The sequence below is a fragment of the Mustela erminea genome, chromosome 12 (assembly GCF_009829155.1).
Source record: "Mustela erminea isolate mMusErm1 chromosome 12, mMusErm1.Pri, whole genome shotgun sequence".
NCBI lineage: Eukaryota > Metazoa > Chordata > Mammalia > Carnivora > Mustelidae > Mustela > Mustela erminea.
This window is the reverse complement of record NC_045625.1, coordinates 34,948,540-34,961,648: the sequence shown is the minus strand read 5'-3', so window position 1 is coordinate 34,961,648 and position 13,109 is coordinate 34,948,540. Positions and strand designations below refer to the sequence as shown.

The window sequence follows — 13,109 nt, the reverse complement described above, 5'->3', positions numbered from 1 at the left end:
CTCTCAAAGGCTCAGAAATCCTTCTCTTTTTTTTTCTTTCTTTTCTTCTTCCTTTTTTCCCCCCTTTCTTTCCTTTTTTTTTTTTTTTAAATTTTCTTCCAGAACCTGCACCTTAAAGCCCCTGCCTCGGCCCCTCCCTTTGCTCTTCTCTCGTTTTCCTCCATTGAGACTAAGGTCTGTCCAGAGTCAAATGCAAACATGTTGACTTAATCAGGAAATCTGCCAAGGGGTATTACATACACATTTGTGCTTGAATATCACAGCCTCACTGCTCAATCCAGCCTGACTCCATCTAATACAACAATCTGGGTTTTTTGCTGTGGTTTTTGTTTTGTTTTGTTTTGTTTTAAAGGCACTTCCAGTTTCACTTCTAGTTCCTACCAGGTTTACGCCCTGCCCTACTGCAACACAGCCCCCCTCTCTGAGCTTTCCTGACCCAGGAAGTAGCACAGACAATTGTGTGGGGGCCCATATCCAATTTGATTTGCCTCTCCCTCCTTAAAAGCAATTTTAATTCCAAGATTTCTAAAGCCCCTTTTCAATTTGGAATTAAAATCTTGAAAGCACCCCTTTTTAAGATTTCATTTATTTATTCGAGAGAGAGAGCCAGAGAGTGAGCACAAGCAGGGAGAGCAGCAGAGGGAGAGGGAGAAGCAGGCTCCCCACAGAGCAGGGAGTACCACACAGGACTCAATCCCAGGACCCTGGGACCATGACCTGAGCCAAAAGCAGATGCTTAACCAACTGAGCGACCCAGGTGTCCCTCGAAACCCCTTTTCAATTTGGTAACTTTTCTTCAATAGAAACAAAAGTTTTATTCAAACTTTAAAATAAATTTAGGCCCTGGGATTTTAACTACATAGCACCAGGAAAAATAACGTCACTATTCTATCAAATAATTATACTTCAAAAGGAAACGTGATATTCACATCTCCAATGTGCTAGAGAAAGATTTTGGTAAGGCAAAACTAGTTTGATTTCTATCCCCACCCCAAAAAACTGTTTATGTTAAATTAAAATCACTTATGTCAGTTGAATCAGAGTTCATTTTTTTTTTTTTAAGATTTTATTTATTTATTTGACAGACAGAGATCACAAGTAGGCAGAGAGGCAGGCAGAGAGAGAGAGGAGGAAAACAGGCTCCCTGCTGAACAGAGAGCCCAATGCGGGGCTCGATCCCAGGACTCTTAGATCATGACCCGAGCCAAAGGCAGAAGCTTTAACGCACTGAGCCACCCAGGTGCCCCTCAGAGTTCATTTTTTAGAAGATTTTGTTCTACCAAAAGTTAAGGCTCAAAGTATGTATAGACTCTAAACATTCTAGAGTCAAATTCTGACTTTCGTTTTGACCTTAACATAGAAATTAATAAAGGGGGTGCCTGGGTGGCTCAGTGGGTTAAAGCCTCTGCCTTCAGCTCAGGTCATGATCTCAGGGTCCTGGAATCGAGCCCAGCATCAGGTTCTCTGCTCAGCAGGAAACCTGCTTCTCCCCTCGCTCTCTCAGTCTGCCTTTCTGCCTACTTGTGATCTGTCAAATAAATAAATATCTTTAATTAAAAAAAAAAGAAATTAATAACGTCATAAGTTGCACACAAATTCATTTTTAAGAAGGCAAATCTTTTAACTTGTTGCCTTTGTTGGTTTTTTGGTTTTGGTTTTGTTTTTTTTTCTTTTTTTAGCACAAAATATAGCTTTTATTTAAGGCTCAAAAATATCATAAAATAGAAATAATTTGTTTTCAACAATACACGCACAATTTAAAAAAAAACCCACTGGATAATTAAATCAGAAGAGTTCATGACTCATTCTTGACGTATAGCAAACATAGTCAACAATAATGTCTTCAATTGGAGCTCCCAAACGTAACTCTTGATTTGTTCTAAAACTAAGGGTTTTAAAGAAACCCAAACAAGTAAATGAGTGTTAATTATGTGGATTAGCCAGTCTTTATCCCGTCTGAAAATAAAGAGTATCTTCCTCTGATAAATTAATTCCATATCCCTTAGTAATCTGAAAAGTGAAGAATTCCGCCTTCCTTTCTAGGTATCCAAAAGCAAAATAGGAGAGAAAGACTGTTGGCAGTGCTCCACTCAAAAAGAGGCCATGTTCCAAAAGTATGTAAGTACTATACCTGGTTTTGACCTTAGAATCTCATTTTCCCACAGTACATTTTCTAAACTGATGGCCCACCAATGCCTATTAAGCCTACAGTATAAATCAAACGGTATTAGAAACATCACCTATAACTGTTTATAAGGAAATTTACTCAATCTCAAGTTCTAATTCTAGGTCACCTACACACAGAATTTTTAACAAACATTCCAATCAATTTTGAAGTAGTTCCTTTGGTAACCACAATGCCACATTATCTTCCTCAAATAATCCAACTGTCTCAGACAGCATCAACCCAACATATTAGCATCTCCAACTAATACCTGAAATGTTCATATTCTATGCTACTGAATAGATATGTTTATGCTTTAGCTTGTGACAAATCAATTTATTATGGAAATTAAGAAGCTTAAAAAAAAAAAAAGGACTAAAAAGAAGTCTAACATCCACTCTTGAGATATTTGGTGGGAAGATATCCATATCCACAAAAAGGTGAAATTCAGAAGTTCCTCCGAGTAGGGCCAAATTTTCCCTTGAGAATTTTTTTATCCGCTTAAGTGCTCAAACAAGTACTCAGTTAAAACCTTAATGTTCAGGTTCATAGAACATAAGAGATTTTCTAAGAAGGGATTTAAATATGCCTATTCTAATGCCGATCCACCCACCAATGCAGGTACTCCTACTCCTTATGTAAAAAAGTAATGAATGACTTTAAAAAATCAATTTAATAATCCTAATGCAATAATTCAGGACTTAAAAAAAAGAGTTTATTTCTCAGGAGCAAAGTTAAAAACTAAAGACTGTGAATTCCTTTTAGTGGCTAAAGCAGCGATCACCTTTGCTTACATTCAACCTCTTATTACCAAAACTAACCGCTAAGTTTGCTTAAAAAAAAAGAGATCCAGTAAAGCATGATGGCTAAAAATACAGACTCTGGAACTAGACAGCTTGAGTTCATATCCCAGATAACACTCTTAATAGCTGCATCATCTCTAGCAAGTTATTTAACCTCTCTGTGTTCCAGTTTCTTCATCTGCACAATAAGGATAATAATAGCATCAACCTTAAAGGACCCTAGCGCAAATTAAATGAATTAATCCAGGTAAGCACTCTGAACAGAGCTTTGCACACAATAAATGACAACTACTACCCAGATATTAAAAAAACCACCTAGATATAAAAAAAAAGTTGGATTTGGAAAAACTGAAGGCATTCCAAGCTGAAAAATCAAAGAAATAAGTCAAAAAGTGATACACATATAGATGACAGGGCATCCTATTTCCCTGGAGAATAATATTCATGAGGAAAAATAGTAGAGATTGAAATAATAAAGACCTAACTACGCTGGTCTTGAATGCCAGATGAAAAAATATTTCTTTTACTTCGAAGGCAACCATGTAAATTTTTGGTCTGGTTAGATCTGTGCTTTAGCAACATTAACTATCATGGTTATATATCACTATTGTTAATGCAATTTTGATGTTCTCTCCTCTTTTATTAAGGGTTAGGATACCCAAAAATGCATTTTTTTCTGCTAACATACAGTCAGAATCTATCACTGTTTCCTATCTGAATTGTATCTGAAATCCTCACTGCCTGATACACAGTAGGCATTCAATAAACGTTTTATCATTACTTTCAGTGGCCACTAGAGAGCAGTGAAGTTAGAAGTCAGAGGTTACTGCCCAAAGTAAATAACTATTATAAATGAAGTAAATGAAGTAGCCAAATAACAGTTTATAATTAAGCTAAAATAAAGTCACTGCTGAACAAGGTACTTGCCTAAAACACTGTGGGTCAGGAGGGGGAGATCAACCTTACTTTTCATTGAAATCATATAAAATAGATCCTTGTTTGGGTTTTTTTTTTTTTTTTTAAGATTTTATTTATTTATTTGACAGACAGAGATCACAAGTAGGCAGAGCAGCAGGCAGAGAGAGACCGGAAAACAGGCTCCCCACTGAAGCAGAGAGCCCAATGCAGGGCTCAATCCCAGGACCCCGGGATCACGACCTGAGTTGAAGGCAGAGGCTTTTAACCCACTGAGCCACCCAGGTGCCCCAATCCTTGTTTATTTTTAAATCTCGTAAAATTTAGCTGTCAATTTAGTAGTCTTTTCTAAGGATCGAATCAGCAATATCTTTGTAATAGACTACCCAGTAGTCTATTAAGGTTGATTTCTTCAAGCTAGCTATCCTCCCATGTTCTTTGCAGCGTTCCTCACAACAGCTAAGACAGGGACCTAAGTGTCCAACAAATGAATGGATGAAGGAAGATTTGGAATATAGGTACAAGAGAATTATTCAGCCATTAGAAAGAAGGAAATCCTGCCATTTGTGACAACATGGATGAATCTGGAGGACATAATGTTAAGTGAAATAAGCCAGAGAGTACAAATGCACAACTATCTCACTTATACATGGAATCCTTAAAAAAAAAAAAAGTAAAAACGTTTTTAACTTAAAAAGTCAAACTCACAGAAAGAGAGCAGAATGGTGGTTACCAGGATCTGGGAAGTAGGGAAATGGGAAGATGCTGGTCGAAGGCACAAGTCTTCAATTAAAAGTTCTGAGAATCTAATGTAGAACATGGTGACTAAGTTAATAATACCTCATGTTCTTGAGATTTGCTGAGAGCGCTAAAACATTCTCACAAAAAAAAAGTAACTATATGAGGTGATAGTTGTATTAATAAACCTGACTGTGGTCATCATTTCAAAATGTATTCATTTATCAATCATCACATTGCACACATCTGTCAATAAAAAAAGGGAGATTTCCTCCAAAAGGACAACAATCACACTAAACAGTAAAAATAAATGTCCAACTCTTGACCTGACTCCAACAAGTAATTAGATGAAGGGCCAGCTTACAGTACCTATAGCTTTCCATATAGAGTACACAGTCCCTGGCTGCTTCACTCAGCACAGATGTCAATGCTCATCATGACAACAAAAAGGATCTTCTCCCCTTACCTGGAGAGGACTGAAGTCCACTATCCTAAAGTCTAAAGATAACCTCTGCTGTCAATTGTCTGGTGCACTTCTTTTTAGAAAAACAAGAAAGTCTATTTGAGACACTAATCAGAGCAATACACTAATAGTTAACATCGTAAGGGAATCTGGGTGGCTGAGTCGGTTAAGAGTCTGCCTTCAGCTCAGGTCATGATCCCAGCGTCCTGGGATGAAGTCCCCCATTGGGCTCCATGCTCGACGAAGAGCCTGCTTCTCTTTCTCCCTCCCTCTGCTGCTCTCCCTGCTTGTGCTCACTGTGTGTGTGTGTGTGTGTGTGTGCCTGTGTGAGAAACAAATAAATAAAATCTTTAAAAGAAAAAGACACAGTAAGAAAAAAGTCTTCACTAAGAGATTACCAATAGAACTTGGAAGCACATCATGACATGGGATGGTTGATCTAAGAGTTTATTAAGCACATTTTCCTGCACTGATTTTCTTCTTGTGGTAGAAGGAGCTTCCCAAAAAATGTCAGTCAGAGCTTACTTTTGGAAATAAACAAAAAGAGCTGGATTAGTAAAAGCACCCCCTGGATAGTAAGTAAGATATGTATTTGGCTTTCGTAGGCAATCAGTCACTCTGGCAACATAAACATAAAGCAAAGTATACTGTGATTTCTACATACCTTCTTCTAAAGTGATTTTGTTATATAATTTTAGATTAAAAAAACTAAAAAAAGTTCAGGCTGTCTTTTGCTTTTTAAAGCTTCAAGTATCTTTTGAGTATTAGAATTTAAAAATCTGAAGTGAAATGCATTCAATTAAACACATTCCCACCAGCACTACCAACAACGCTCCATTATCCATTTTGGTACTGTCTCCAGATGATTTTTAATCCCCGCCTGACTTCTCCCTACCAACGAGAACTTGGATACCATCTTTACCCTGCCTGCCCCCATTACTTGGTTGTGCTTGGGGAATTATAATTGCAGTGATCCCGCCTTTAGAACATCCTCCAAGCACAAAGACTCTTTGTATGATTGGGGGTGAGGGGGGCGCCTTCCAGGCTCCACAGCGAAGGGTGGGTGGTGGCAACACAGGCGGCAGAGAAGGAAGAGGCGGTGGGGCCGCTATGATGGCCCTCAAGTCTAGCTCAAAACTGTCTGAGGGGTGTTACTGAAGGGCGCCCAGTCAAAAGGTTCTGAGAGGCCTCTGCACCCCTCACATGTGGTAAGATCACCCGACAGATCGGTGGACCCCCACCAAGCCCAAAGACAGGGAGAAGGAGGCATGATAAAAGGGAGAAAAGAAAGCACAAGCTGAAGCAGCGCCTCAGGTAATGAAAAAGTCTCGGAAAATGAAGGCATCGCCCCCATGGACCAGTGGCTGGTACTAGGATTGTGCACCCAGTAAGTGCTCAAATATGTACTGAGGCAGCAACAAAAATCTACATAGGAAGACATATGTATTAGAACAATTTTTAAATAAGATAGCCTAAAAGCCAAATGAAAAAAACTTTTTTTAATTATGAGTCTCAACTCCTATTTACAAAAGCAATTACAAAATGGATACTTGTTTTTGCTTTTAGCCTAGCCTCCCACCTCAGCCTAGTCTTCAAAACTGCTCACTTTCCAGCTCCTTGACAATAAAACGGGTTTGAAGTAAAGATCAGTAAGCACCATCTTCACACACTAAAACCAAAGGTGCTAAAGCAGAACGGATACGGACAGGTAACTTTCAACTCCAAGAACATTCCAAAAACACTACAAAATGTCCTATTTAATTGCTTGCTACTCTCATATATTTCTTCCTCTTACCACTTCTTTCCTCTGCTTTTTCTTTCAACGGGGTCAAATCATTAATATATCAAAACTCCCAATCTCTCCCTTACTTCTACACATACTTTATCACAACAGCAGACAATACAGTGATAGTTTTCCATATCAAGACTGGAGTCACTGGTAAAACTCCAGTATAATCCCATCATTCTCTTCCTCCACCTGCCCAATCCCTTTAAACAGAACTGGGGAAAAAAAAAATTCAAACTGCTTTGGGTAAGGCCCATAGGTGAGTTTATTTTCCTTGTGTGGGCATTAAGACTATTTTTGTTAAACATTTTTAAACAGATTTTCTTTAAAAAAAAAAAAAAAAAAAAAAAAAAAAAAAAAAAAACCTGAGGTGTCTGGGTGGCTCAGTTGTTAAGCATCTGCCTTTGGCTCAGGTCATGATCCCAGGGTCCTGGGATCAAGCCTGCATCAGGCTCGCTGCTCAGCGGGAAGCCTGCTTCTCCTTCTCCCACTCCCCCTGCTTGCGTTCCTTCTCTCCCTGTCTCTCTCTCTCTGTCGAATAAATAAATAAAATATTAAGAAAAAAAAAAAACTCCCTTCAAGACAGCAGCAAAAGCACAATGGAACTCTGTAACCATCACCCTCGATCATGTTTAAAAATGATAATAAAAAAGACAACAGAAACCACTTCAAATGTACCTCTCCCTTGAGTCCGCAGAACAGCACTCTTCCATGACAACAGTTCTGAAAAACACACTGCCATTATTTGCAAAAGCAGTAGGAAGTCCAGTCTCGTCCTTGGTTCAGCACTACCCTCCTCCTCTAGCTCCAAGAAAAAAATAAAACAGCAGGAAGCGTAAACAACCACTTAATGGAAAATACAAATGGGTAAATATTTTCAAAATTGGCTAAAAAGCCTCAGGTCTTAAGAAATTGAGGAATGCTTGTGTAGGGGGAATAGGAAGAAAACATTGTATTTCCCCCTCAAAGTGAACACTCCAAGAATGCAAGAACAAATGTGGTGCATAGCTACTTTCTCGTCTTCAATTACCAGATGCTTTTGTCCTTTTAATATTTCTCTCATTCTGTCTTTTCATAAATAACGGTACTTTCAAAATTGAGCCTATTTCTCCAGCTCCATAACAAATTTTACCATTTTAAGCTGGAATCTTGGTTTAAATGAACAGGGTGATGAAAAGCCGGGGGGAGGAGGATAGGTTCCTTCCACTGAAAAGTTCATATGGACAAAATTCTCAGAGCTCAAAGCCCAAAACTGACCTGCCCTCTTCACAAATCCTTAACTATGGATGGCATACTTCATTACACATGGAACAACAAAGCTGCCTGGGACAAAGCCTTCCAAAGCTGCAAGGCCATGCTAGTTCATGAAACACTTGATGGGAATTAGAAAAGGGTGTCCCCTCTCTGAGGGGACACATTTCCACAAGAAATGCTTTTTTTTTTTAAGATTTATTAATTCATTTGAGGGAGACAAAGATAGAGAGGGAGGGAGAGTGAGAGCGCAGGGTTGGGAGGGGCAGAGGGAAAGGGAGAAAGAACCTTAAGCAGACTCTACACTAAGGTTGGATACCGATGCAAGGACCAATCTCACAACTCTGAGATCAGGACCTGAGTAGAAACCAAGAGTCGGACACTCAGCCAAGTGAGCCACCCAGGCCCCCCTACAAAATGCTCATTTGGTAAGTGGAGCACAAATGAATTTCCACTCCCACTCACCACACAAAACAGGTGACCTCAGGTTGGGCACAACCCATACAACCCAACACAGCAGCCCTGCAGCAGTCTACCTGGAGAAGTACTGCACTTCCAAAGCAGGGTTCCTGAGAGAAGAACCTTCCCAAACACAGGCATTTCACAAATCTCATTACCAGAAGTCCTCACATCTGTGAATATAAATTCATTCCTAAACATATCAGGACTAGAGCAAAAAGGGTCTGGCAGATAAGTAAAACTATCAAATTTGGAGAAAGGAAATTCTTCCATCTTGAGGGGGATAATCAGTTGTTATCTGAGACCCTAATCTTTGAATGTAGATTCAATAGCTGAAATCTAAATCAATGTCATAAGCTAAAGCAATAAAACAATCACCATCATCTGTGGAAAAAGGCATAATCACATACATTTACTGTTGGGGGTTTCCTTTCTCCGAATTTTCTGGGTTTTCCTTCTGTAAGCCCCCCCTTTTTTTTTGCTCCCATCCTAATTATAAAACCCCATATTGTGACACCAGTGGTTAAAGTTTATAAAACCTGATAAATAGCCTTGGTGGGCAGTGGGCCCCTTAGCTACCTGCATGAAAATAAGAGGACTATGTCTAGTCCTCTATGGGACTATGTCCCCATTATAAAGGGCTTAACACTCAACAGCTTCCAACCCTATCATTCTTTTATGCCCTACAAAAGAGCTAAGTATCACATGGGCCCAAATCATTCCTAGTCATGCAGGAGGGGCAAGAGAAGGTAGCCTATAGGGCAAAGTTGAGATGGAGTACAGCCCAGAGACAGGAGCCGAAGGCAATGGCTCTCAAATTTTAGTGTCAAATTTTAGTGGCCATCAGAATCTACTGGGGAACTTTTTCAGAATCAGATTTCTGGGGCTCTCCCTACAACAGAAAAGTGTGAACGTCCTGGGGCATTTATATTTTGACAAAGCTCAAACTGCTGACCTAGGTCCACTAGAAAATTTAGAAAGACTGAGAAATCCTCCATGCCTATCAGCAGTTCCAAAATAAAAGTCATCCAGTGCAATATACTAGGCTTCGCAGGTCAGAAAAGGGTGAGAAAAGATCACCAGCCTGCATGCCTAATAGGCTGTGTGGGACTGGAGTCTGTAGCAAGAGTTTCATCATTATGAGACAAAAATCCTGCACTCCATAAACAAGCAAATTTTTTGCATGTGAGAAATATTTCAAACATCTGAGAAATATTTAAGATACTGAATCTCTGACCCTACACCCAAAATAAGCAAATCCTAATTTGCAATTATCTGATTCAGATTTCTTAGTAACAGAATATTAGATATTATTAACACCCTCGGTGTACCCCTGTCCAATCTCATTCCTTGTCTTCTGTTTCCAGAGACAATCTCTACTCTGAATTTGGTGTTAGTTGTTGCATGTTTTTATACTATTACCATATATGCACATAGCCGCAAACATTATTTTGCATGTTTTCAGATTTTATAAAAGTGAAAACATTTTGTTAAGAATTCTGTAACCTGTTCCCCCACCCCATATTATGTTTGTGAGATTCCATCATTTTAATGCATGTGGCTACAGTTTATTTTTCATTGCTGTTAAGACTCAAGCACATGGGACTATCTAACAATTTATGCACTTCCCGTGCTGGTGGCCATTTAAGCTGCAAGGAAAATGCTTGTATTTCTTTCATACTTCTTTCTTGGACACTTGTACTAGGATTTCTCAGAGCCAGAAACAGACATTTTGGGTAAGTAGGTATATTAGCTCTCCAATAACACATCACCACACTACTCTCCAAGGTGGTTGTATTCATTTACACTCCCACTAACAGGAAATAAACTTTTGATTTCCCCACAAGCTCACTAACACTTGGTTATCACAGCATTTAAATTTTGCCAATCTGATGGGTGTGAAATGGCACCTCAGTATTGTTTCCATTTGCATTTTCCTGATTAAAATCTTTGACCAGAAAATTTTCAAGTTTTTATACATCTTTATCAAATAGGTTTTCCTCCATTTTTTAAGAAAAATCGAACCTATCTTGTCTAAATCACAGCAGTTATTCCACAGCACCCGTCCAACAGCCACCACAGCTGGAAAGCTTAAGTGCACGAGGGCAGCAAGAAAACAGCTGACTTAAACATGGAATCATTTCGGACAAAGGGCCCTAATTAATGCATTTGCTAATTAGTCTTCCCCTTCCCTCTTTTGTCAAGCCTTACTTCCAAGACAATACTGAGAGCCAACAGCCTTAGAACAGGAGAGAGAATGGGGGATGGGGAATGAGAAGGCTAAAACATTTATATGAAAGTACAACTGTCTTTACTAGAAGAAAATGAAGTGATTGTTGCAGACCAATACCTATTACTCAACCTTTAAGATACCATCCACCTCTAACAGACTCCTTTCAAACTCATCACCCTTGGCTCCTTCTTTGAAACATCCCAACTTTTCTCAGGACTAGACACTGCCCCCTTCCCCTCGGAAATCCTTTCACTCCCATCCCCCGCAATGACTAAATATCTTCTTTTCCCCCATTCTACAGCTTCTATTTCCCAGCGCCACAGGAACCTCTTCATTGCTCGCTCGCTCTCGCTGTCTCTAGGACTCCCAAGTGCTCTCCTCCTTCCCTTTCCAAGATGCATCCACAGTCAAAACCATACATTGAGGAACCCACCCCCCAAAGAAAAATGGGAGTCCCATATAGTATAGGGCCCTGCCTAACATACCAGGCAGGAGGGTGACTTGTCCCAATCCTCCCCGCCTCCTTCCCCCTTCACGCTTGGGGTAGCTGCTCTCTAGGGGCTCTTCATGGGTGACAGATCCAGACCACCCGGGAAAAAACTAATTCAGCCTTCTACAGCAGAAATGCTTTTTACTAGGGCCTTATACGCACTTCTGTTTGGGGCACAAACGAAACTTCGACAATTTCATGAAAACAGACACCTTGAGGGTGTCTCCACAAAAGCGGGAAGGCCTCCCTCCTATTAATTTCAGCTGGATTGGTTTAGTCCGGGCAATGGTGGCCTGGCAGAGACCAAACGGTCCCCACGATGAGAAGTTTCCGAAGCTCTGCCCCATTCACTCAAGAAAGCCCTCTCCCAAAGACTACACCCTCCCCATACGACTCTTTCCCCCTGAGACTCCCCAAATCGGTTCCCCAGGGTACCACCAAGCCCCCAAAGCGGCCCCAGCTCCTCTGTCCCACCCCGCAAGAGATCCCATTTCTTAAGCCTACCTAAAAAGCGTTGGGTGGGCGTGTCTGAGAGCAGGGCCTAGCGCCCCCTCCTCCGGATCTATGTCTCTCGGGTCTCCGGGGCTAGGGGCTCTTCCTCCTCCCAGCCCCCCTGCTCCGGGCCCGCGCCGGCTCTGGGTGGCCCTGGGTCCTAGCCAGGATACGACTCTCACCGGCTACGTGACCTTGGGCAAGTCACTTCCCCTGAACGCCTCGGTTTCCTCCTCCGCCAAGCGGAGACCTAAAGAGGTCCTGCCCTGCCCACCCTAAGGGAGGGGGCTACGCACCGGGTGGGAAAACGCTTTGTGAGCCGCTCGGCTCGACGGGGCCACAGGGCTCACAGGGGCTCCGGGGTCGGACAAAGCTAACCCGGACAACGCTCCACCCCCTACGCTCCCCATAGACCGCACGCCTCTGGGCCCCCCCACCCCCAAAACCAACCCACGCCCCTCCCCGCCCGGCCGGTTCCTGGACCCCGTACCTGCTCCCGGCGCTCGGCCGCAGGCGCCGCCACCCTGGGCGCTCGCCCGGAGAGGCCCGTGGCCCGGAGGGCTGAGACGGCCGGCAGCGGCTGGCTCGGGCCGGGGCGGCGGCGGCGGGGGGCGCGGGCGTCGCAGGGGCCCGAGCTCGGCGGCGCCCGGCCTGGGAGACGACGACTGAGGCTGGAAGTGCGCGGCGGCCGCAGCTGCTGAGGCGGCGGCGGCGGCAACCGCGGCGGCGGCGCTTCCGCTCATGGCGGGGCCGCGGGCAGCGGCTCCGACTGCGACTCGACTCCGGCGGCGGGCGCTGACTGGGCCCCGGCCGGCGGCAGCAGCGGCGGTGGCGGCGACGGAGGCGGCTCCCGGAGGGGAAGGAGGCGGAGCCGGGAAGCGGCGGCGGCGGCGGCGGCGGCGGCGGAGGGGGCGGGGACGCGGAGGGGGCGGAGACGCCGCGCCGCCGCCGCCAATGGGCAGCCGGCTTCTCAGCCGCGGCTTCGGGGCAGGACAGGCGGCGCCGTAGGGCATCCTCTGCCGCGGCCGCTCGCGGAGGCGGGGAGGCTAAGGGCCGCCCGCGGGAGAACCCAGCTCCCGGGGCGGCCCCGCCCCCGGTCCGCCTCCCGGGCACAGACTCGGGCCTCCCGGGCCGGGCCCAGCGCCACCCAGGCCCCGCTGCGCCTGGGGCTCAGCTGCTCGGCTGCCTCTGGCGCCAGTATTTGCGCCCGCGAGTTTGCTAGGGGATCGGCCCGGGTAGCTGCAGCTCGCCGGCGCGCCCGCCCGCCGGCCTCCCCGTGCGCGGCCAATGCCGCCTCGGCCTCCCTTCTTTTCTT

At 43.6% G+C, this 13,109-nt stretch overlaps 1 protein-coding gene across 4 annotated transcripts in view; it reads right to left on the bottom strand.

Annotated features, from left to right (window-relative positions):
• The window catches only part of RNF38 (ring finger protein 38), a 140,527-nt gene extending 127,886 nt beyond the window's left edge, over positions 1–12,641 (bottom strand). For all 4 annotated transcript variants that reach the window (XM_032306386.1, XM_032306387.1, XM_032306388.1 and 1 more), the window contains exon 1: positions 12,285–12,641. In XM_032306386.1, the coding sequence (XP_032162277.1) occupies positions 12,285–12,537 (253 nt within the window). In that variant the 5' untranslated portion in view covers positions 12,538–12,641. The remainder of the gene's footprint in view (positions 1–12,284) is intronic.
• Positions 12,642–13,109: the final 468 nt, after the last annotated feature.